This window comes from Mesoplodon densirostris, chromosome 17 (genome assembly GCF_025265405.1).
Source record: "Mesoplodon densirostris isolate mMesDen1 chromosome 17, mMesDen1 primary haplotype, whole genome shotgun sequence".
Taxonomy (NCBI): domain Eukaryota; kingdom Metazoa; phylum Chordata; class Mammalia; order Artiodactyla; family Ziphiidae; genus Mesoplodon; species Mesoplodon densirostris.
In genome coordinates this window covers 50,367,900-50,394,367 of record NC_082677.1, presented here as the reverse complement: position 1 = coordinate 50,394,367, position 26,468 = coordinate 50,367,900, and the positions used below count along the sequence as shown (strand labels likewise).

General features: G+C 39.8%; 1 protein-coding gene across 6 annotated transcripts in view; it reads left to right on the top strand.

Annotated features, from left to right (window-relative positions):
- The first annotated feature begins 4,446 nt into the window (after positions 1–4,446).
- The window catches only part of MYCBP2 (MYC binding protein 2), a 269,886-nt gene continuing 247,864 nt past the window's right edge, over positions 4,447–26,468 (top strand). For all 6 annotated transcript variants that reach the window (XM_060080239.1, XM_060080242.1, XM_060080241.1 and 3 more), the window contains exon 1: positions 4,447–5,050. In XM_060080239.1, coding sequence (XP_059936222.1) covers positions 4,749–5,050 — 302 coding nt within the window. In that variant the 5' untranslated portion in view covers positions 4,447–4,748. The remainder of the gene's footprint in view (positions 5,051–26,468) is intronic.

Sequence of the window (26,468 nt, the reverse complement as noted above, 5' to 3'; positions counted from 1 at the left end):
ATGTGCTAAGCAAGTCCTTCATACATATTATTTAACTTAATTCTCAAAGAATCTAATGAAGTAGGTGCTATTATTACCTTCATTTTACTGATGAGAAAACTTAGCCTGAGGGAGGCTAAAGGTCTTTAAAATAAGAGCATGCCTAGTGTAATCAGTTTAGAGCCATTTAGATATATCCTGATAGCTGGATTAGCCAAGAACCCTATTAAAAATAATATATTTCAAGGAAACTTAGATGTTGTAAAATTGCTATTCTATATAAAAGTTTCAATAGTCCTTTAGGGTTTGAGGAAATATGATTTAATTATTAAACTATTTAACCTTAGTAATAAAGACCAACCTAATAATGTATAAACTATATTGAAGTTTTCAAGACTAAAATTCTGTGGTTCTTACATTTCTCTCTTTCAGAGTTATAGTTTATATGACTTTCTGTATCAGTTGTGAAAGCTTCTTCTGGGCTAAAACACATCACAACAATGAGATTTTTAAAATTGTGATTTGCATTCATGTATATGTTATTGAATTTACATATTTCAAAGAATATTCTCATTAACAGATATTTTAGAATAATTTTTCAGGGAGAACAATTTAACTCAGGGCCCCTAGAATCTGAATATTTATTTGTAGGAAAATTTGCACATAAAATTTGTATCTTTTAAAACTAATATGAATAAAAAGGAAAAATCATTAACTCTTCATGCCTACAAATTACTGACTCTTCCAAGGCTCTAAAAATAGTTGTTTAAAGGAAGAGGTCAGGGTATCTAGGTGATCCTATATGTAATTTTTGTTTAAAAGAATTTAAATTGCCATGTTGACATTTTCTGTTCAGTTTGCAGTATTAAACATATGAACTATATTTCATTTTAAAGTGCAATACATCACATTTGTCAAGAAAGCAGAATCCTGTGGTCCTCAGAAAGCGGCTACTGAAGAGTGAGGCTGGAGCATTCTTTTCCTTCCAAATTGTTCTCAGCGACCAAGCCTGTTTTAAGATGCTCTCAGCCACCAATTTTGTTTTTTACATGCATTATCCTACAAATCCGGGAAACAAACTCAGACTCGACTTTGATCACATTTTCAGCAGTCTTGATGTTTCTGATAATGTACATGCTTCCTGTGTTTGTAGGCTTGTGTAGCATTAGTACAATATTAACCTTTTAAATGAAACTAACAGTATCAATCATTGTCCTCTTACAAACACTTTATGGTTTCTGCCTGTTATTTGCTACAGCAGTGCTGATGGCTTCCTTTAAAAAAAATCTACTTAAAGATAGAGTAGAAAACATGTAAATCTGATAAGAGTTCAGAAAATTATAGTCCCAGGTTTGCAATTTCAAGTGGAGAAGAGAAGAGCGGCAAAATCTGTGATCATAGGGATCAAAGATGAAGCCATGGTCTTATATGGTCATAGATAAGAGAGATGCTTTTGACAAATGAGCATGATATCAACCACAAAGACTAAAAAATACTATGCATGTGTTTCACTAATAAAATGGGCAAAGTCAGGATTTGCCGTAGTTCAATGTTATTATTTGAGGGTGGCTGTGTCCTCAACTCCTGTCTAGCCAGTTCTGACACCCAAACCGCCCAATGCTCCCGCCACTCTCCTCCACGCCAACTGCCCTCCCTCCCAACACGAACGCGCACACACACCCAGCCCGGCCAGAAGATAAAGCTAAGATGGCAGCGCGGAAAGTACTGGAGCCGCGCTCAATGTGGCCGGAAAAACAAAAGCAAAGGCCTCTATATATTTCTTCATTCTGCACATTTCTCTGAATAATTAAGAGCCCCCTGCCCCCCTGCCCAACACAAGGCATTCTGCAGGAGTGCGCGCAGTATTGGCGGCAGGGGACGCTTGCTTTTGCACATTTCGAGAAATCCACTTCTCCCGTTTGCACCGGTGGTTCAGGTGACCCTCGCGACTTGCCTTGGGGGACCACCCTCCCCTTCAAGTCCCCTGGACAGTGGAATCAAGGGTGAGTCCAAGCGCCCTCTCCTTCCCGGCTTGCGCCCCATTCCCTGCCACCCCACGGAGCCTTCCAAGGTGCCCAGCTGCCAAAGCAGAGGAGTAGCAGTCGCAGTGACCCGGGAGCGTACAGTGCGGAGGCAGGAAGAGGAGGAGGACGAGAAAAAACGCTGCATTGGCTACAATTTAGAGTAAAGCGGCCGCTACCGCTGCCGTGGAAGGAAACGCTGCCAACCGCAACAGAAACGCCACCCTCGGATACCTAAGTGAGCATGTGTGCGACTCTGCGCACGCCTAGTTGCGCCCCTCAATGACAACGGGTTCCTTAGAAATTTATCCAGCTACCGGGTTTTCTGTGTACCCAGAAGGCTCGGGAAGGGGCCTGTCTGGGACTGAAGAGTATCGAAAGGACCAAGGGGGAATTCAGGACTGGGTAAGGGGTCACTTGGGGAGACAAGTGCTCCAGGTCAGTGTCTACTAGAAACTCTAAACGGGCAATGACTGCACATGCCACCACCTAAGCCTGAGCTGGAAATGTTTCTTTGTGCCGGCAACATTTATTCATTGACATATTCATTCATTCAACCAGTATCTATTTCCCTCCTGCTTAGGGCAAGAGTCTGTGCTAGGAGCTGGGAACGTGATGGGGGAACAGACACAAGCATCATTCCAGTCCTCATGGAAAAGTCTAGTATGTTTTGCTTTGTGCGTAACCATCTGTGAAAAGCCATGTGACAAAGTGGCTGTCCTAGACGCTTGAAGCCCTCCCACAGTCCACAGAAGTATTATTTTGACCATTTTTCACTGGATGAAACTTGCCCAAAGACATACAAGTATCAGAGTCAGGATCCAAACCCCTCCTCCTTTTGGGGGCCTCTCTGGCTCCTGCAACAGCTACAGCCCTTAGAGCTACTAAGAGTTCGGGCCTTTAACTCCACCAGCCTTTAGCGGCCTCCATACCTGTGTCTTGGCTCTCGTCCCGGATTTGGGGGAGGGGGAGGGGGAGTGGGGGCGGGGCGGTTTCTCTTCGACACAGGTGTGTAACTGTGCTGAAGCATCAGGATAGGAATTTCGCCCAACAAATACTTACTGGCTATCTACCATACAGGAGGTTCTAGACAGGGGCTGAGGAAGACACTAAGATAAACAAGAAGCTCTGAAGGAGCTTATAAGATAGTTGGGGAAACAAGTTTCCTTGTCTTTAAAAAAGACAACTTTTTAAAATAAAAATGACATCCATTTATTATTCAAAGCCCCAGATAAATGCACTCCTTCAGCACTCTCTCCCGGCAAAAACTAGAATTCGTTTAATTTACTTCCCCACTCCTTGTTTGTACTTCTCTAAACAGTAAACAGGGCTTGATTTTTTTTTTCCCCCTAAAGCAGGATATTCAAAGAGGCTTAAGAGCCAGTAAGTGTAAAAAGGATATAGCACTGGGATGATAGGACTTAAAAATGATTTTGCCAGGACTATTAGGCAAACTCTTCAAATTGAAAATCAAAAGGCTAAAACTTAATAGGAATCAGGGTGCACTGCCGCATACATTTCTACGGCCTTTACTTAGAAGGAGCTGGTAGAATAGCTTGGAACAGGGGACTCAGCAAATATTACATTTTTATGGATAACAATGATAAGATCTTTGATAGATATGGCATTTTCAGATGTTACACAGTCAGTCACAACTAGTTTCAGGTCATATTCAAGAATTATCTTTAGTAATGTAAGTCTGGGAGGAAAAAGATAAGCCATGAAGTGACCACTGTCAAGAGATAAGAGTGCCCTCTTAGGGTGAGCGTGGAGTCAAAAAAAAAAAAAAAAAAAAGAACATTTAAGAAAAGTACTGTTGCATTGAGATTTAGCGCTGATATAAACGTTACAAACAAGAATTTTGGAATGCTCTGACTTGTGAACACTCATATCTGGGAATTCTACTTTCACAGAAAAAAAAAAAAGAATGCGCTAAATTACTCCCTGTCTTTCGTAAGTAAAAACGATTTTAAACAGACTTAAATCCTAATGACAAAAATTCCAAACTAAGATCGCCAAAGGGACTTCTAATTCGCTGGGGCTCCTCTGCCTAGAATTCTGAGTTCAACCAGCGCCATTCACAGTACATCTTCCCGCCAGCAGCACACACTCTGGGGAACGGCAGCAGGAGTGCGTACCGTCAACCTCTGGAGGTGGGCACGGGGCCTCTATCTTTCAGGTCCCAGTTCTCCCACCTGGAGGGAACCCAGTACCTGAAGCCGACTGGTTGTAGCTGACAGCCTCCCCAGCACTTTCCTTACTCTTCCTCAAGCTGCTAGTAAAACCCGGAGAAGCGGCCTTCTTTCAGATCCGGCCCGACTCTCAGGCCTCACATCCACAGGCCTGAGGCAGAGGGAGTGGTGGCGGAGAGGGGGTGGGGAGGGAGCGGGGCCGGAGTGACTGAGCATGTGCGAGGAGGGGCGCATGCCCAGTGCGGTCGGCAGCTTCCCATTGCGGGTGGCTCAGGCGGTGGCAGCGGTGGTGGCGGCGGCGGCGGCAGCAGCGGCGGCACCGCCTCCTCCTCACACTCCCGGGGTGGCGAGGTTAGATGAGCGGCCCCAGTAGTGGCGAGGGCAGCGCGGGGGGGAGGAGGAGAAGAAGGAGGAGGAGGAGGTCTCTGTCTTTGTAGTCTCCCTGCTGCGGAGCGAGAGGCCGCCGCCGGAGCCGTCGTCGTTGGAAAAGGGCTGTTTGTGCGCGCGCGTGTCTGCCTGCCCGTCCCGCGGGGACGAGGCGGCGGCGGCTGCGAGGATGATGATGTGCGCAGCGACTGCCTCTCCCGCCGCCGCCTCCTCGGGGGCCGGCGGGGACGGATTCTTCCCTGCCGCCACCATCTCTTCTTCCCCGGCGCCGGGGGCGCTGTTCATGCCGGTTTCCGAGGGCTCCTTGGCGGCCGCGGGGCTGGGGCTCGGGCTGCCGGCCGCGGACTCCCGGGGTCACTACCAGCTGCTGCTGTCAGGCCGGGCCCTGGCCGACCGTTACCGGAGGATTTACACAGCTGCGCTCAGTGACAGGGACCAGGGGGGTAGCAGCGCTGGACACCCGGCCTCCAGGTGCGTCTCCGGGTGCCCTTCGTTGCGCCACATGCTGCATGTGCGCCCGTGTGTGTGTGTGTGTGTGTGTCTGTCTGTCTGTCTGTCTACATACGTATTTACTGAGCTGTCTTTCAGCAAGCGCTTGATGCTAGATGATAGAATCACTTATTGAGATAGGAGGGTGCGGTGGCGGCAGTTTCTGTTCTAAGTGTGTGTAACTGCCTTTGTAGGGGGCAAGAGAGGGTGGGAGGGGAGCTTGTGATGCTAGAAAAGGTGGTGGTGCGGGTCGGTTATGACACGTGTATGTGTATTGTTGAAGAAGGAGGAGGGATGAGCAGAGGGTAATGCACCAAGAGAATTTGCAAGAGCGATGAAGGAAGTGTCGTTCCCAGTGTCTCTGCCGCAATGGTATTTGCACGTATTTCTCATACCCCTCCCCCCCACCCCTTCATGACATTCCATGCTCACCTTTCCGCCTCCCTTAAAAAAAAATCTGCCTTTCATTGGGGGGGGGTGGTGATGGTATCGGTTAAGGATAATGTCATATATATAGGATGAGTTTTAGATAATCAGCCTGTAGGATAAAGCATGGGGTTTCAATTTAAGAGATTTATGCGAAAGGGATGCAGTTGGAGGTTTAGGTGGCTGTGAAAGGTGTCTGATACAGATTTTTAGAGCTGTACTTTGATAAGTGGACCTTTTGGTCCTCTAGAGATGTGGTTGCAGCGGTGCTTGTGTTCTGTTGTCCCATCGGCCATTTCCCTTCTATTTCCTCTGTCACTTTTCGGGTTTAGAGTGCGGGAGGGCGGTTTATGGGGAAAAGGGGAAACCTGAAGAACTTCAAAATATGACAGCTGGTGTAGTGATCAACTGACACCAACTGGAAAATTTGAGTAGCTCCTAGATCTTTTCCTAGACTTGGTGCACCTTCAGCTCCCGTGATGGAGGAGATGTTAAACCACTTTCATTTTCTTTTTCTTAAAATGTGGGTGTCTTTTTGCTTAAGGCCCTCCTGTTGTTTTCCTTTCCATGCTCTTACATGCCACATACCTTGAAGGATGGTGACTGACTTGTTTCACCAGCTTGCCTTTGGCAGTGGTAATTGGGAGTTGGCTTCATCTTTTTTTTCCTCACACCTTCTTGCAATACATAGGGAAAGCATAGTAGGATTTTGTCAAATAAGTTACAGAGTTTACTGTATTTATTGAATATGTAGTTTGTTCGGTAATAACCAGATGCCATTTTCTCTCATTATGAGAGGGGCTAGGCTGTGAGTCAGGTATTTGTGGTTGACCAGTATGTACTGTGGCTCCTATCCACTGCAGAGAGTTGTAAAGATGGAGCTTTCTTCACACGTTTTCTGGGTAAACCACTCTTCTCGTGTGTATAATTGTTTACAGGATTGGGACTTGAGTAGTTTTATCATACTGATATAAATGTGTGTAACTAACTACGCTTTGCTGTGTAAACTGAAGGCCACAATGGCACGTCTGTTTCTTGCTGATGCTTTTGAAAATAGCACAAAATAGCACAAAATCTCAATAGACAGTTTGCTCTAATGATTAGGTATAATTTGGAGCTGTGAGTCTGTATATTATGGCACCGTAGGTACATCTTTACAAACCCCTCTCAAAGAATTTGAATTTATTTTGTATGTTGTTTCCAGACTTATGCAATAATTTGTGACTGGTATGTTCCCTGTTTTAACTTTGAACTACTATACTTGTGTAATAATACAGTTTCTGTGTATTTAGAACTGTGTAAACAGTTTTAGACAAAATTAATATAGATTAACCACATACATAAAGTCTATGAATGATTTTTAGTCTTTCGTCAATTTTTGTACAAGCTGTCAATTAAAATTAGTGAAGAATTAGTTCAAGTACTGTATTTCAAGAAGTACTAATGGAAACGAGCCTTAAGTTGTGTGATATTGCCTTCTAGTGCTTGTTCAGAACATGATTGTTTATTATAGTTCACATTAGTTTTTCTAAGTCTTGGCCTGCAACTATTCTTTATTGAGGGTTTGCTTAAGAATTCAGTCACATTTCTTTTTCTTTTTTTTTTTTTTTTTTTGTGGTACACGGGCCTCTCACTGTTGTGGCCTCTCCCATTGCGGAGCACAGGCTCCGGACGCGCAGGCTCAGCGGCCATGGCTCACGGGCCCAGCCGCTCCACGGCATGTGGGATCTTCCCGGACCGGGGCACGAACCTGTGTCCCCTGCATCGGCAGGCGGACTCTCAACCACTGCGCCACCAGGGAAGCCCAAGTCACATTTCTTATTAACTATGAATGGGGAAATTGGAGCTGGGATTTAGGTTCTGAATGAATGATGTAATTATTTGTATGGGGCACTAGTTGAGTTAGAGGAGAAGATGAAATGTTTCAGAGACAGAGAATGGAGCAAGAATAGAGGGTGAAATTCTAGTGAGAACCAAGTTTAAAGCTGTGAGAGAAGGGAGACAGTGAAGGAAGCTGAAAAAAGATTAAAAAAATTAAGAAGAGAACTGTGGGACAGTAGCACCTCCGGTCCTAAGAAAGTGGATTGAAAGTCCTCGACAGGGATAAATGTTGAAGAAAGTGAGGACACTTTCCAGGTCGCTGACGACTTTTGAGGAAGTGGTCAAGATTCTGTGGAAGAGAGATGTGGCTGCGGAGTCAATGGGATATTTTGGGGTAATGGGGAGATGGTTGAGGGAAGGATATTTGAGTATGGGAGGGTGAGTGGGAAACATTCAGTAAGTGGAGAAGGAGAAATTAAAGAAGTTAGAGAGGGGCTAAATGATGGTGAGAAGTCGAAGTCTATGGGGACAGATTTAACATGACAGGTGGAGAGGTTAGCCACAAAAAAAACGTTAGGAGCTAGTCATCCTTTAGTATAGAAGAGGAGGATAGATCTAAAGACTAGGAGCTTATTAAGAACTGTATCCTACTCGTTTTGGTAATCCCAGTGTCTAGCACAATTTTTGGCATCTGTTCTGTAAATATCCAGTGCCTGCTGTGTGCCAGGCACTGTTTTAGGTGCTGAAGCTGTAACAGTGAGCAGGAGAGACTAGGTCTCTGCTGTCTTTGGAACTTCCACTCCAGTGGGGAGAAATAAGCAACTGATCATTTCAGGTAGTGATAAGTAACCATGAAGGAAATGAACCCAGTTGCACGTGATAGCTGATTTGTAGTTGGCGGGGGCTGGGGGTGTATTTTAGGTAGGGTGGTCAGGATGGGTCTCTTTGCGAGTTGGCATTTAAGTTGAGTCACAGTGATTGGAAGGCAGAACTAGAGGAATGGTGTTCTAGGAAAATAGAGTCTCTGACGCAGAAACAAGGTTGTGTTCAAGGAACGGAAACAAGCGAGTGAGTTATCAGTCAGTGTTGAATAAATTAATTACTGTGGATTATGTATTAGGTGTAGGTAGAGAAGTTAAGGAATGCAGCCTAATGGTGTCAGTGACTTTGATGGCATTGTAGTGAATGCTTGGATTCTGAAGCTGGACTGGTTTTACATCCTGGCTTTGCCACTTTTTAGCTGTGTGACCTTGGGTGCATTACATAACTCCTATACCTCAGTTTTTTGCTTAAAAAATATTTTTGAGATATAATTGGCATATAGCATTCTATCAGTTGTAGGTGTACAACATAACCATTCCATATTTTGAGAAATGACTACCACATAAATTCAAGTTAACATCCATCATCACACATAGTTGAAAGTTTTTTTTTCTTGAGGTGAGAGCTTTTAAGATCTACTCTCTTAGCAACTTTCAAATATACAGTCTAGTATTATTAACTGTAGTCACCATGCTGTACATTACATGCCCATGACTTATTTATTTTATAACTGGAAGTTTTTCTTTGTACCTTTCAACTCCCTTCGCCCATTTTGCCCATCTCCCACCCCCTGCGTCTGGCAAACATGAATCTCTCCTCTGTATCTATGAGTTCAATTTTGTTTTTGTGTTGTTTTTTTTTTTAGACTTCACTTATAAGTGAGATCATATGGTATATTTGTCTTTCTCTGTCTGACTTATTTCACTTACCATAATGCCCTCAAGATCCATTCTTGGTGTTGCAAATGGCAAGATTTCCCTCTTTTTTGTGGCTGAATAATATCCCGTTTATTATATATATCACACCTTCTTTATTCATCCATCAGTGGACATTTAGGTGGCTTCTTGGCTATTGTAAATAATGCTGCAGTGAGCATAGGGGTGCAGATATCTTTTCAAGTTGGTGTTTTCGTTTCCTTTGAGTATATTCTCAGAAGTGAAATTGCTGGGTCATATGGTAGTTCTATTTTTAATTTTTTGAAGATCCTCCCTATAGTTTTCCATAGTGGCTGCATCAGTTTACATTCCCACCAACAGTGCATAAGGGTTCCCTTTTCTCCATATCCTTGCCAGTACTTTTTATTTCTTGTCTTTTTGATAATAGTCATTCTAACAGTGTGAAGTGATATTTCATTGTTGTTTTGATTTGCATTTTCCTAGTGATTAGTGATGTTGAGCATCTTTTCATGTACCTGTTGGCCATTCATGTAACTTTTTTTGGAAAAATGTTTATTCAGAGCCTCTTTCCATTTTCTGAATTGGATTGTTTGTGTTCTTTTGTTTGTTTTTTGTTGTTGTTTTTTGATATTAAGGTGTGTGAGTTCTTAATTTTAGATACTGACTCCTTACCAATAGTATATGGTTTGCGAGTATTTTCTCCCATTTGGTAGGTTGCCTTTTCATTTTTGTTGCTTTCCTTTGCTGTGCAGAAGCTTTTTAGTTTGATGTAGTCCCACTTGTTTTTTGCTTTTCTTTATGCCTCAGTTTTCTTCTATGTAGAATGGGAATAATAATAATGAGGATCGTATTGTAGGTTGAATGAATCTGTATATGTAAAGTGCTTGGCACATTAAGTGCTAATAAATATTAATTAATGATTTCTGCTGAGAGTGAAGGAGCAGATGGAGTTTGGGGACTTAAAGAGAAGGCGGAGATCATGTCTGACTCTTTTATGTTTTGGTCTCAATGACTGTGTTGAATGTGGGAATAACTATTTCATTTGTTCAGTGACTGAATAAATATATTTTTGTAGGAATGAATCAATCAAAGTTGGAACATTTGCTTGAGGAAGGGGATTGTTAGGAAATGAATAAAGGAATGTTTGATCAGTTCTTAGCGGGAATGGTAGTACAGCATTGATTGCATTTGGGAAGAACCATAGCACGGTGGCTAAATCTGCTCTGAAGTCAGACCGTCTTAGTATTTCAGTTCTGCTTTTTTCTGTCTTAAAATGGGCAAGTTAATTAGCATTTTCATGTCTGTTTCTTTACCTGTATCCTTATAGGGCTATTGAAAGGACATTGTGCCTGAACGTTGTTAAAGTGCTCATTAAATGTTAGCTGCTGTTGTTGGTGGTCGTGGTATTACTACTACTACTACTACTGTTATTATTATTAAAATCACATATTTAAAATTCCAGTCAGCATGATGTTGTTGTAAGCTTTTCCACTCAGAAGAGAAATGAAAAAAACTGCTAGTTGATTCAAGGTTGAAGTGTGCCTGGAGGTCTAAGAAAGAAAGAAAGTGAAGGTTTTTGGTGACAAAGATTGAACATATGGTAAAAAGGAAAGTGATGCCAGGAGGGAACTGATAGACTGGGCGATAAAGACAGTCAGGGTATCTGGGCTGAAGTGGTAGAAGAGCAGTGTTAGTGGAAACAATAGAGGAGACTGTGGTTAAAATGGGAAATTGCTTTTCTTCTCCAAGCTAAACCCACTTACTTCCTTCAGCTTCTTTATCTCTTTCTTGTTAGGAATGCTATTTGAGCCCATCCTTCAGATGCATGGGATTTCGGTTAGAAGAGGTTAATCCATCCAAGATTCCGGGATTAATACTTGGTGCTAACCATTGGCCTTATAAAGATTTGTAAGACAGTTTCTACGTTGAGTTTATTGTCTGGATGGGTGTGAAAGGTACAAAGGCAGGTACTTACAAAAGTGTTAAATGAAATGACTAAGAAAGCATAGCCTATTGTGACAAAGGGATGGCATTCTGAGCTGGTACAAAAGCATGAGCAAGAGGTGAGAAAGCATAGTTTGTGTGGAGGTAATGGTAAGAATTCTGTTAGAGCTAGAATGTAGGTGTTATGAGGGAGAGCAATGGGAATTCATTCTGAAAGTGGAGGCTTTGGTCAGAGGGTATGGCAGCTTGAACTGCCAGGTAAGAGTTAGATTTATTCAGTAGACACTGATGGTTTTGAGCTATGAAGAGACATTATTGTAGGAGTGTTTTAGTAAGTGATATGGGATCGAATCAGTATATTTGTGGATAGGTAGTAATTTGCTTCATATAGCTGTTACATCTATGGAATCCTATATAAACACATTTTAAGGCAAACATTGCTCTGTTGGCATGTTAGCAAGTAGAACTATGAAATGAATTTGTTTCCTAGATCAAGATAAAAGAAGATCTTGCCTTTGGGCTTAAAAAGAAAATAAAAGTGTTAATTTAAAAATAGTTTTGCATTTTAAGGTATTTATTTTAAAAAATCAACAGAATAGTCAGAATAGTCTCACTTTTTCATTCAAGAATAGATTAAATATTCAGGTTTTGGGGGGAGGGGACAGGTTAATCAAGGTTTAATTTACATATAATAAAATTCACCCTTTTTAAGTGTCCATTTGAAGAGCCTCTGAACCATCACAGTCAAGTATAGAATATTTCCATTATTCTAAAAAGTTTCTTCTAACGCCCTTTTCCTACCCCTAGCCACTGGCCACCACAGAGCAGTTTTCTGTCACTAATACTTTACCTTTTCTAGAATGTCTTATAAAACTAGCTCCTTAAGGACAGGACCCCAGATACTGTGCCCCTTTATGTCATCTATCCCCATATTTCCTATAAATGGAAGTTAGGCTTTAAAGCTTCAATAGTTTTCGGTTAAACACTTTTTGGCAAGAATATTTTGTATATAATGCTGAGTACTGCACATTGCATCCCATCCAGAGGTTTTCAGGTTGTCTCATTGTTTAATAATGCTCAGTCTAGGGCCTCCCTGGTGGCGCAGTGGTTAAGAGTCCGCCTGCCGATGCAGGGGATACGGGTTCGTGCCCCAGTCTGGGAGGATCCCATATGCCGCGGAGCGGCTGGGCCCGTGAGCCATGGCCGCTGGGCCTGCGCATCCGGAGCCTGTGCTCCGCAACGGGAGAGGCCACAACAGTGAGAGGCCCACATACCGCAAAAAGAAAAAAAAAAAAAATTAATAATGCTCAGTCTAGTTACTTGAATCACTTGGATAAGATGGTACCCACTAGGTCTCTTTTCTGTAAATGTATGCTTCTTCCATTTGCATTAGGCAGGTAATCGTGGGTAATAACTTTGGCACACTGAATATCTTCCACCTAACGGTTTTAGCATCTTTTGATAATCCTTGACTGAGTCAGTAATTTCATTAGGGGCTTCAAAATGATGATTCTTATATTTCTGTTAAAATAGAATTTAGTAGCTGATGCTCTTCTGCAAAGAAGAGTTTTCCCTTATCAACTGGTGGTAAACTTATTTCCTCCTAAGAAAACAGGGTAAATGATTCATTTTCTCCCCTCATTATCCCATTTGGTATAATAGTCCAGCAGTGGTGTGGTGGTTGCTCTAGGTCATCACCCATGCCCCTCCGTTCAGTTACAAGTTCCCCCAGCCATTGAGAATATTGGCAGCTAAAACTGATTGCAACCGAGTCTCTCCAGGCATTGCTGTGAGCCAACAGACCTGCTTCCCTCAAAGTCTTGCGTTTTCTTCAGGATCAGCCTGCATCCAATGCCTATTCTGTATGGGGGTGTGAATGAATGCCTGGCCCTTTTGCCCTAAGGTAGGACAAATTTGAAGATCCATCGCAACTCCAGAGCTCCCCATGGATTGGCTGAGGCCTTCCTGTGACTGCATTTCAATTCAACTCCTTTGTTTAGTCTCACTTCCTTTACTCTCCCACAGGTATTGATTTGGAGGGCATTCCCCAGTACTTTGGTTGTGCAGATCTTCATTTCAGAGTCTTTTTTCTTCCAAGGCAGTTGTGGTACCAGCAGTGGTCTGATGAAGTAGTCTTCAAAATGGAATTTTGGAGCTAGATTATCTGCTGGCTGGCTAGCAGTAAGAACCCCGCTACTGGTTGTAGATGGAGCACTGATACCGATAACCCTTTGCATGCACTGTAGCTGTGCACCTGTTAAAACTTTCACTGGTGGCAAATTGGAATGCCATTCCTGTAGAAGAGAAAGTATTTGTGGGTACAGTATCTTAGGCTTTTGAGACATTTAGGGAAGTTATTAATTATACTGACGGTGTAGTCAGATGGCTGTTTGGTGAGTGACATAGATTGGAGAAAGACAATGAAAGGCTGAAGGTAACTGGGGGCAAAATGAGAAAGTTAGGTAATTTCTTCCTTTGGTATCATGTAAAGAAACTCATCTTCGGCAGTAGGAGGAAAGAAAAAGCTAAGGATTAGGCCCAAGATTTAATTTCAAGGGTAGCAGAGCTCCAGGGCAGGTTGATTTCTCAGCAAGTGTGCTAAGCCAGCGTGTCTGTCCTCTGGTTAGGAAGGAATGAGACCCTGGCTTTTAAGATGGGACGTCTGAGTTGATGCACTGGAAAACCTTGAAACTCCAAATTCCTCTGAACCCTCTGAGCCTACAGAAGTGACCTTCTTCTCCTGGCTAGAGGGTAGTTACTTGAAGATTATGCTGCCCCTGCTACCCCCATCTATCCTCCTCTCCCCTGCTGTCTATCACCAAACCAATAACTAACTAGAGTTAAGTCACAACAAAGCCTACTGGGAGGTGCTGGGTCTGCTGAGGGGGGAGAGGGACTGCAGTGCACATGCACGCACGCATGCACGCACGCACAGATTGATTCCTAGACTGCAGTGAGGCACCTCCAAACACCCCAGCAGACACACCAGAATACCATGGGATAGTTCAGAATTTTAAAGGAAACACAGAAATGTCTGTCACAAACTACTAACTTGAGGTAGTTCACAGTTTTTACATTAGATCCTGTTGCACTCCTTTTGATGATGTCATATCTTTTTAAAGTTGAATTTTTGGTTGTTGCTGTGATACAACAAAGCACTGCACAAAAATCAGTGTGGAAGAGAAGAGGAGGGTGACATGTTTAATCTGCACAAGTTTGAGAAGTTGTGCAGTACTCAGAATGTACAGTGTCCTATTATTAAGTAATTGTGGTTATTTAAGATGAGATATAAATATTTTTCTTTAAGTTTATGTGTATTATTTTTTCAAATGGCTACTAAGTTGTTAGAATGTAAATTCTTATTAATTATTTGGATCTCATTACATAATAAGCTCTACTGTTAGGTTATTCCATTTGGCCTACAAGGGTTATGGAAAAATTACTGATGATGGCTATGCAAGGGCCCAGTAATAGATTTATGTTCATCAGTGCTGATCTAGCAACTGAACTGATGAATGTCCAGCCTGACAGTAGCAGAGACTAACTTTCCTTCAAGGATACCAACCAGTCCTTGTGCCTTGGAAAGGATCGTGATTCATTTTGACTGGATTTCATGCATATTCTGTGTATGAGTTTCCCTTTGCAACTTGCCGGGGCTCAACCAGTGCCCATATTTGAGGGCTTATAGAGTGATACATCAGCACAGGGTGCCACATAACATCGTTTCAGAGTAAGGGACCCACTTTATAGCAAATGAATCCCGCAGATCCATTTGTCCTATTATGCACCATAACTGCCCAGAAGCTGCTGACCTGATAGATAGTAAGACAGTCTTTTGATGGCACAACTGATGATGAGCGTAAGGTCCTATTCTTCAGTGTTCCTGATAGGAAGAGCACATGGAAATTGGGATGCCTCCACTTAGCATCACTGTCAGTGATCCACTGGGGACTTTATGCTTCCCATCTCTAGCTCTGAGCACTGGGGCTTAAAACGTCCTGGTTCTCCGAAGGGAAACATTTTCAACAGAGACACTGTAAGAGTCCTGTTATACTTTAAGACACTGCTACTGCGCCACCAGAGAAGCCCTATCTATGTTTTTATATTTAAAGTTTCTCTCCTTTGGGCAGTACACATAGAATTTTACTTTTTTTTTTTAATCCATTCTGTCAATCTTTGCCTTTTATTTGGAGAGTTTGGACCATTAATATTTAATGTAATTAATTATTGATATGGTTGACTTTAGGTCTACCATTTTATTGTCTTCTGTTTCCCTCTTTGTTTTTCATTCCTCTCTTACTCCTTTTCTACCTTCTTTTAGATTATTCTTTAGATTCCATTTTAATGTAGCTATTGGACGTTTTGGGTATATCTTTTTGTATTAATTTTTTAATGCCCTAGGGATTACAATATAGATACCTACCCTTTCACAACCTACTTAGAGTTACTATTGTACTGCTTCACTTAAAATAGAGAAGGCTTGGGCTTCTCTGGTGGCTCAGTGGTTGAGAGTCTGCCTGCTGATGCAGGGGACGTGGGTTCGTGCCCCGGTCCGGGAAGGTCCCACATGCCGCGGAGCGGCTGGGCCTGTGAGCCATGGCTGCTGAACCTGTGCGTCCGGAGCCTGTGCTCTGCAGCGGGAGAGGCCACAACAGTGAGAGGCACTCGTACAGCAAAAAAAAAAAAAAAAAAAATAGAGAAACCTTACAAACATACAGATGCTTTTTTCCCCCTCTGCTACATCCCAATCCCTTCTTTGTTACAGCTCTTATATATGTTATGGCTGCACACTTTGAAAACCTCACTATGCAATATTATAATTTTTGCTGTCAACAGTCATACATATTTTAAAGAAATTAAAGGAAAAAAGTATTTTATGTTTACCTATATATTTATTATTTCTGTTATTCTTCCTTCATTCCTGAAGATGCTACATTTCCTTTCAGCTTAAAGGACTTACTTTAGCATTTCTTGTAAAGTAGTCTACTGGGGATAAACTCTCTTTTTTTCCTTCAGCTGAGAATGTCTTTATTTTGCTTTCATTTTTAAAGGATATTTTAGGGGAACATAGACTTCTGAGTAAAAACTTATTTTCTTTTAGCATTTTCATGATGTTGTTCCACTGTCTTTTCATCATTATGATTTCTGATGACAAACCTTTGGTAATTCAAATTTTATTTCCCTTTATGTAATATGTCATTTTTCTTTATCTGCTTTCAAGAATTTTTTTGTTTTTGTTTTTCAGCAGTTAGAGTTGATGTATCTAGTCTTTATTTTCTTTGAGTTTCTCCTCTTTGGAAAATGCTCAGCTTCTTGAATCTGTAAATTTGTCTTTTACCAAATTTGGGATGCTTTCTGCCATTGTTTCTTAAAATATTCTGCTCTAGTTTCTGTCTTTTTTCCTGCTAAGATTCCAGTGACAAAACTTTTGAGATTGTCCCGCAAGTCTCTGACTATTTTTTCTATTGTCAATTTTTTTCCTCTTTGTTCTTCAGATTGGGTAATTTTTATTGATCCATTTTCAAGTTCACAGACTCTTTTCTCTCTCATCTTCATTCATTTATTGAGCCAATTCAGGTGAATTTTATTTCACATACTGCATTGTTTGGTTTTTAAATTTACATTTGGCTCATTTTTAAAATAATTTCTCTTTGTCTTCTGAGAATTTTTTCCCGTTCAGTTCACCTGTGTTTGCCTTTACTTCATGGAGCATATTTATAATAGTTGCTTTAAAGGTACTATTGGATAATTATAACATGTGGATCATCTCAGGGTTGGCATCTGTTAATTGTTTCTTCCCTTGAGATTTATCACATTTTCTTTTTGCATTGCGAACATTTTTTATTGTATCTTGGACATTATGAGTGTTTGTTTTGAAAACTCTGGCTCTTACCATAATTCTCTGGAGTGTTGATCTTTGTTGTTGTTTCTTTTAGCCGACTATCAACCCGTTTAGCTTCATATTGCAAATTTGGTCTTGCCTTTTGTGGGTGGTGGTTTTTAATTCTCAGAGACTTTGCTATGTTGGTATGGGTTTGTCTCATACCTGTGCAGCTCCAGAGCAAGCCTAAGACTTACGTGGGCTTATAGGCAGGATTAGAGAATCCCTTTCTCCAATCTTTCTCCCTTCCAGGATTTTCTCCACATTCTCCAGCATGCAGGAGCCCCTTTCCCCAATTCCTGTGGCCAGAAAGATAAGGTTTCTCTTGGAGTTTTAACTTCTGTGTTGCTGCTCTCTGTATGCAGTGATTGCTTCCTGGCCTCAGAGCAAAGCTGTTAGAGAAAGGAGAAGAAAATAGCCGAGCCGGGAAGCTCACTATCCTGTGGGTCATTTTTCCAAGTTTGACTCCCCTCCACAATATGCTTTTGTTTCCTTTTCAGAGTCCTCAAATAATTTTTTCTTTCTTTCTTTTTTTTTTTTTGTATTTTGCCCGAAGTTTATAGTTGTAAACAGTGTGAAAGATAGATTGTATTTGGTTTATGCCACCATACTGGAATCAAAATTCCTTCTCTAGTTGCTTTTAAGATTTTTCTCTTTATTTTTGATTTTTAGCAATTTGACCATGCTCTTCCTAAATGTGTTTTTTCTTAGTGTGTGTTTATCATGTGTTTGGCATTCATTGAACTCCTTAGATATGTGTGATATAATTTTTGTTTAATTTCACACATTATGCCTTTACTTCCTCCAATATTATTTCAAACCTAGTCTCTCTCATTGCCTTCTAGGAATCCACTTATACACACATGAGGCTGCTTGATGTTGTCCCATGTTCGAAGGGTCAGCAAACTTGTTCTGTAACGGGCCAGATAGTAAATACTTTAGGCTTTGCAGGCTCTCTAGTCTCCCTTGCGATTATTGCAACTCTGTTGTTACAGCTTGAAAGCAGCCATAGGTAATATTTAAACAAATGCGCATGACTGTGTTCCAGTCTAATTGTATTTACAAAAATAGGTGGCAGGCTAGATTTGGACTGCAGGCCATAGTTTGCTGACTCCTGAGGTGTAGACAGTAATAGTTGCCGGAGCTACGTTGTGAATATAGAGGTAAAATCAAAGAAGTGTAAAACACAGATATTGGCAATAACTAAAATGTGGGGCAACTGGACGAATGAGAATAAGGGTGTAGCAGAAGAGACTGAAAGATGTGTTAGGACTGGATTACTATGTTCCTGTATTGCTTTATTTGAGGACAGAAGTGATAGAGTTAAACTCTCAATTTATAAAAATGTCTATAGCAGCGCTGTAAGGGATGAAAAGACATAGATCCCCAAAGCAGGGGTTCCTTTAAAGAAGCAATTGCAGTAGTTCTGACAAGTGATAATAAAACCTGAGAGAAGGCAATGGGAATAGATGAAATAGAACAGATTTGAGAGACATTTTGGTGTTAGAAGGATGATGAAAGAATGACAGATATAACAAGTGACTAGATGTCAAATACAGAAATAATAATGCCTTTCCTCTAGGTATTAAGGGAGGGAGGAAGAACTAGTTTCTCAGGAGGCCATTTTTGACACCTTTCTCTGTACATTTTCTTTGTTGGTTACTTCAGTCAGTCCTCTGATTTCAGTAATTACCTAATTGTTTTGGACTTCTTTTCTGCGGTTTGTAGCTAAAACCTTTCTCTTGGTCTATAGACCTGTATTTTGAAAAGTCTTCTGTTAGGAGTCTCTCAATCCTGACTCAGATACATTATGTACAATATATTCAGAGGCTCCTCATGAGCATATTATCACTTACATACTGACTCTTTCCCTATAGGCCAGCTAAACAGAAGTCTGAGACATCATCTTGAAGTTGGCATTAAGAGATGATAATGACCTAACACTCACTCATCCCCACCTCCTTTTTTCAGAAGGCTGAGAAAAGTCACATTCAGTGGGAAAGTGAATTGACGTTAGATGGAGAAGGGAGTACAGCATTTAGAAATTAGTGTTTAGAGGGAAAGAAGGAAGATGGTAGCTTGAGGAAGGGGACAAAGAATTAATCTGTCTTTTGGGTAAGAGACACTGTAGCAGATGTTTTTAGCCATATTTCTTTGGCTTTCATCTCTATATTGTCTACTTACATTTATGAATTTCTGCCTGAGAACTTTCTTACTGGCCATAGAGACATGCTTGGCCTGTGTGCAGGGCAAGCCAGAAATGCCAGGGAGTTAATGCTGTCAGAAAGGCTTTCAGCCACTGATGGATGGGGATGTGGTGGATAAATACCTCGTTTTCACATCTCTCCTTTGGGATAACTGAGCTGTGTTCTATACCATCCATTAGAGTTCTCCAGTAGGATCACACTCTGGTTTCCCATCAGGGTAACTGGCTTAATATTACACTCTTTCTTGACTGCCTTCCCTTCCCTATTTCACTTCTGATTTCCCCTATCAGTGTTTTTCCTGGATCACCTCTCAAACAACTACTTGTACTTGAATCCTTAAATCATGTCTGCTTTTGGGGAAACCCAAACCACAGTAGACACTTTAGCATGGTAATAAAAAGAAATAAAATTTGTTTAGCACTTATTAATAGTAAGCATAACTGTAAGTGCCTCATAATCTAATGGGATAAGTACTATTTTCATCCTGTTTTACAGATGAGCTGACTGAGGCACAGAGCAGTTGATTAACTTTCCCAAGATCACAGAGCTAATAAATGACAGAGCCTGCATTTGAACCTATGCCGTATGTCTCTAAATTCTGTCCTCGTAAGCTGGTAGGCTAAGGGAGAAGAGCAGGAATAATGAGCAAAAAAGAGAGGGTGAGGACAATTAATGGAGTAAGGCCCGCGTAGAGATTATTTTGAGGTGGGTGAAAGGAAAATAAAGGAAGTAGTTCATTCTAAATGATGTCCCTTTCAGCAATTAAATAGAGGGTTAGATTATGTGCTCTGCGCTAAATGGGTAGTGGTGGGATTTTGAAGTGGCTTGAAAGGTGGTAGGTTTTCATGGTGGATGTACCTGTATTGTCAGAGAGCATAACTGGTTCTAGACCAGCATTCTGATGATGCTTGTGAACTCCCAGTAGCTATTATTAAGGTTGTTATAGCTTATTGAAAACAATGTAAGTTACCAATATAGAAATGAATATAAATTATGAACAGATAACTCTCATGAGAAGTAATATATGTGCTAAAGGTTTAAGCGACAGGAAAAGGAAGAAAAAGGAGCTAATAAAGAAGACTGAGAAAGAATCATCATCAAGGGAGATGGAACACTAAAATAGAGGTTCTTCTAGAAGCTGAGGGTGGGGAGTATTTAAAGAAGTAGACTGTTTGATAGTACTCATATGTAGAAGAATATAAAGGATGAAGACTGAAGGTAAGGAATTCAGTAGGCAACAAGAAAGTTTGTGATGTTGAGAAGTCTCATACACTTGTAGGAGCTTGATCGTAGGGGACAGAAAACATTTGAGACAGTTGTTCCTCAAGAAGTTTAGTGATGAAGAGGGCAGAGGGATAGAGAATCATTTAAACTCTTTTTTTTAACTTGGAGGAGGCCAGTAGGCCTCTAGGGTTAGAAGCCATAGAAGACAGAGATTAAAGAGTAAACAAAGAAAGGGTGTAAGTGGTTGAGCAAAATCCCAAGGATGGTGAATGAGATGGGGTCCAGTGTATGGTAGGAAGGGTATACTTGGATACAGTAAGTTCTGTCTCTTTTGGGATGCTGGGACTTGAAGGAGGAGATTTAAGTTTTGGAAGAGGTCTCAGGGGCATATTTTCACCCTTTTTATCTTTCTCTCTCAATTCTAGTAATTTTTTCTGATCTCTTCAAATTCTCTCTTCACCGTGTCTAATGCTGTAAACTCACCTACTGAGTCTTTAGTTGCAGTTATATTTTTCATGTCTAGAAGTGGGATTTGATTCTTTTTCACATGTGCTATATTCCCCATACCCTGCAGATATTTTAAAGCTAGTCTTTTTTTTTTTTTTTCTGTAAAGTTGGTAAGCATAGTTGCGTCTGAAACTTTTATCTGGAGTCTGTTTGTCCTTCTGTTTTCTTTTTCTGCTAGTTCTCACTCATGGTGCCTTGTATCTTTGTGTGCCTGGTTGTTTGACTGCTAACTCTCATTACCCTTCTGGTGGCTCTCTTAGTCCTAGGATAAATGGACTGTCTTCAGAAAGTTTTATAGGTGCTCCATGGCTTGAGTTTTGCTTGGCCACCTAGGCTCTGTATACCTAGATTATAAATCTGCATGAGGCATGGTCTAATAAAGTCATAACTTTTCAGAGTCTTTTCCTCCCCTCACTCTCTACTCCCAGTCTCTCCCCCACTCTCTTTTTCTTATGCTGCTCTGCCCACTGCCAAGGTAACTTTATTTATAGTCCTTACCACTCCCACACCCTCCCATTCCTATCCCCAACCTAAAGACTTCCAAATAAAATGAAGGGACTGAAGATATATAGGAAATTGTTTGCCTCTCTCTCCTAGATCAACTTGAACTGTTAAAATCTCTCTTCTTATTACTAATTATCAGCCTAGGTTAAGTAAATAAAAGTTTTCTACTTAGTAATCAGACTACTATCCCTCCCTCATTTATTCAGTGTTGCATGAACACAGTGAGAGTATCATTACATTAATTACACAGGAGAAATGTCTGGCTTCTATAGAAAAACTTCAGTTTACGTATGGTGTTTTATAAATGAGTTGATTTTTAAAAATTGGTCTTCTATTTACTGACCTTGATAATTTATTTATTAATTCTTCATTTGTGGATTATTTTGCATTTCCCATAAATATGGTTATGTTGTCTACAAATAAAAATGCTTTACTTTTTCCTTTACAACCATTATGACTTTTATTTCTTTTGCTTGACTTACTGACTTCCTGTGCAGTATTAAATAGAAGTGGTGACAATGTAAGTTCTTGTGTTTTTTCCCATTCTTAGTGGGAGTATTTAATTTTTCATCATCTAGTATAATTAAGTATAATGTTAGCTGTAGGGTTTTTGTTGATAATCTTAATTAGATTAAGTAGCTTCTCTTCTTTTCCTACTTAATGAGGCATTTCATCACAAATGATTGTTGAGTTTTATAAAATAACGTTTCTGCTTCTGTTGAAATAATATTTTTCTGCTTATTCCTCTTATTCAGAATAAGGGGAAACATTTAAAAATAAATTTTGCATTTTATTTATTATCCTTTTTATATGTTGATGGACACTGAAATTATTTTTAGGTCAATGGCTTTTTTTCCTCATAATTTTTATATTGAGATATGAAATTCACATACCATAAAATAGACCTTTTCAAAGTATATCATTCAGTTATTTTTAATATATTCACAACTTTGTGCAACCAGGACATTTTTATTCACCCCCAAAATAAATCTCGTATCCTCTTGTAGTCACTCTCTGTCTCCTTTCCGTCAGCCCCTAGCAACCAGTAATAAGCTTCCTGTTTCTATGGATTTGCCTATCTGGACATTCATATAAATGGAATCATACCATCTGTGATCTTTTGTGGACTTTGCTTCTTTCACTTAGCATAATGTTTTCAAGGTTTATCCATATTGTAGCATGTGTCTACTGCATTCTTTTTTATGGCTGAATAATATTCTGTTATATGGATGTGCCACACGTTGTTTAATCCATTCATCAGTTCATGAACATTTCGGTTGTTTCTACTTTTTGCCTATGTAGTATTTTTGTTTCTATGTTCATGGGAGATACTGGCCTGAAATTTTCTTAGTTTGAAATATCCCTTTCAGACTTTGGTATCAGAATTATTCTAACCTCACAAAATGAGTTGGGAAATGTTTCTCCTTTTTATATTCTCTGGAAGAGTTAGTCTAAGACTGATATTGTTTGAAAGACTGTACCAGTGAATTCTTTAAGTGTTTGAAGGAATTCTCTGGTAAAGCCATCTGAGTCTAGAGTTTTTTTTTTTTTTTGTGGGAAGGTTTTGACTAGGGATTAAATTTCTTTAACAGATATGACTACTCAGATATTGTGTTTTTTCCTTGTTTAGTGTCAAGAAGTTATATTTTTACAAGGGATTTGTCCTTTTATTTAAGTTGTGAAATTTATGGGCAGTGTATGTAATTATGTCCCCTTTCTAATTTATTTCTCATATGGGTAACTTGTGGTTCTATTTTTTCCTGACCAATCTTTCTAGAGGTTTATTAGGTCTATTAATCTTTTCAGAGAATCCATTTTGACTCCTTGATTTCCTCTATTGAATGTCTGCTTTCTGTTTCATTGATATCTGCTCTTATTTTTATTTCTCTCCTTCTACTTTCTTTTTTTTATTTTTAAGATTTATTTATTTATTTGGCTGTGCTGGGTCTTAGTTGTGGCATGTGGGATACTTAGTTGCGGCATGCAGGATCTTTAGTTGCAGCATGTGGACTCTTTAGTTGCGGCATTCAAACTCTTAGTTGCGGCACGTGGGATCTAGTTCCCTCACCAGGGATTGAACCTGGGCTCCTGCATTGGGAGCATGGAGTCTTAGCCACTGGACCATCAGGGAAGTCCCATCTCCTTCTACATTCTTTACATTGAATTTGCTCCCTTCTTTCTAGCTTAAGTTGTAAGCCTACATCATTTACTTTCAAGCTTTCTTTTTTCATTGTATGCATTTGTATGCGGAAAGCTATATATTTCCCCAAAGTACCGCTTCAGCGACATGCCACAAGTTTTGATATGTCATACTTAATTTTTATTCCATTGAAAATATTTTCTGATTTCCATTGTAAGTCTCTATTATAGCTCTTTGACCCATAGGTTATTTAGAAATCTGTTTTTTTAGATTTTTAAATGTTTGAGAATTTCTTAGTTTTCTTTCTGTTGTTGGTTTATAGTTTAATTTTTCTGTGATCATTGTCCTTGGAAATATCTTGAGACTTGGTCTGTTGTCCAGCATATCATCTATTTTGGTAAATATTCTATCTGCCTTAAAAAAGAATGTGTATTCTGCAGTTGTTGGATGTGGTTTTCTATGTATGTCAGTTAGATCAAGTTGATTAATCATGTTATTACATTTTCCTGCATCCATGCTGTTTTGTCCTCTACTTGTTATATCAGTTAGATAGAAGTGTGTTAAAATCTGATTTTTTTGACTGTGGATTTGTCTTTTATTTTTTTACTTCTCTCAGTTTTGCTTTATATATGTTGAAGCTATGCTGTTGTTATTAGATGCATTCACATTTAGAATTTTTGTGTCTTCCTGTTGAATTGACCCTTTTAGCATTATGAAATGTTCTGCTTATCTCTAATAACACTTCTAGCCTTAAAAATTACTTTGTCAAATATTAATACAGCCACACCAGCTTTTTTTGGGAGGCCAGTGAGTGTGTACAAGATATATCTCCTGCAATCCTTTTACTTTTAGTCTGTGTTCTTTCATTTAAAATTTTGACATAGCAATTTTTAAAGGAAGACCTTTCTTTGGTATTTCTTGTAGTGTTGGTATATTGACAAGGAATTATGTCAACTTTTGTGGATCTAAAATTATCTCTATTTTTGTCTTCATTTAAAATTTTTTTTTGATGTGAACCATTTTTAAAGTCTTTATTGAATTTGTTACAATATTGCTTCTGTTTTTATGTTTTGGTTTTTTGGCCACGAGACATGTGGGATCTTAGCTCCCCAACCAGGGATCAAACCCTTACCCCCTGCATTGGAAGGCAAAGTCTTAACCACTTGGACCATCAGGGAAGGCCCTGTCTTCATTTTTAAAGGATATATTTGATAGATAGATACAATTCTAGGTTGCTAATCCCCCCTATTCTCCACCCCTCAGCACTTTCAACACAAAGAATAGAAGGGATCAATCTTACTGTTTCTTCAAATGTATCTTTTCTTCTCTGGCTGCTTTTAAAATTTTCTTTCTATCCTTTGTTTCAGCAGTTTGACTGTGCCAAGCATTTGGTGTGCCTAGGTGTGGTTTTCTTTGCATTTTCCTGCTTGAGAGTTCCCTAAATTTCTTGAATCTCTGGGTTGACTTCTTTCCTTACTTTTGTAAAATTATCATCAATTATTTCCTCACCTGTTGCTTTTGTTCTGTTGTCATTTCCTCTCTCTTTCTGAGATTACAATTACATGAATATGTACATAAGATGATTTGACTGTGTCCTACATGTTTCATACTCTCTTTTTTGTTCATCACATTATTTTCTCTGTGGGGGAGTTTGGATATTTTTTCTTGGCCTGTCTGCAAGTCAGTGGATTCTGTTTTCCTCTGGTCTATTCTGCTCTTAGAGTCTTCTGACAAGTTCTTAATTTCAGATATTGATTTTTCTGTTCCAGGAAATACACTTGGCTTTAAAAAAATTTTTTTTTGTTGAAAATTACATCATTTCATCCATTTTGTTCAACTTTGCATCTGTGTCAGGTCCTTGCCTCCTAATATCAGTGTCTGGGTTATCTTGAGTCTGTCTGATTGTCTGGTTTTCTCTTGATTATCTGTCTATCACATTATTTTGCTTCTTTGGATGTCTCTTAATATGTTTATTTTATGCCTAACATTATGTGTAAGAGAACAGTTAATTTATTTCAGATGATATTTTCTTCCAGAAAGGTTTGTTCTTTATTGTGTTAGACAGATAGCGTGAGGTGTTGGCTACCTCAGTCCAAATCAGAGATAAAGTCGATTCCTCCATCTACTGAGATTCTGTCTTCTAAAACTGGGCAACTATGGGAAATCGACCCTGCCCTTTTGGCCCAGCTTCCCTATCTTTCTTCAGTGCCCCATCACTAAGCAGATGTACTATTAGATGTCCTGGCCACATATTCAGAGCGTTTCTAGATTCCAGTCTGTCATTCCAGTCCATGCAGACATCTGTAAAGCACCCGAGTTTTTGGTTTCCTTTAGTGAGCTCAATCCTCACTTGTACCCAAACTCTGCAAATGCCCTCATGCAAGAAAATGCCAGTGATCTCCGCTCACCTTGGACGTGCTCTTCCATCTCTGGATTTTTACTTCATCCAGTCCTCAGTTGCTTCCAGACCTTTCGATATTAGTCTAGTTTTTGAAGGAAAAACAATGGTTGCTCCTATCTGGTATCTTACTTTAGTAAAATAAAAGTGAAAGTCAGGAGTTTATCTTTGCAGAAAGAAAGCAGATAATTTTAAGGGTGCTTATTGATATAAGCATAGTGATATTCTGAATATTTTTATCTGTGTTGCATATTAATATTTTTTTCCTTCTGATATGAGCCTGTTTATCAAAATATACTCTAGGTCAAGGGTCAACAAACTATGATCCACAGACCAAATCCAACTCAGTTCCTTTTTTTGTATGGCCTGTGAACTAAGGATGGTTCTTACATTTTAAAAATACATACATACATAAATATACATACATAAATAGCTATATAAATAAATAAATAAAAGGAGAAAAATATTTTGTGACACATGAAAATTGTATGAAATTCAAATTTCAATATCCAGAAATTACAATCGGATTGTAATACAGCCACATTCATCTGTTTTTGTGTTGTCTATGGCTGCTTTCATGCTAACAGATGAGTAATTGCAACAGAAATCTTATGGCCCACAATGTATAAA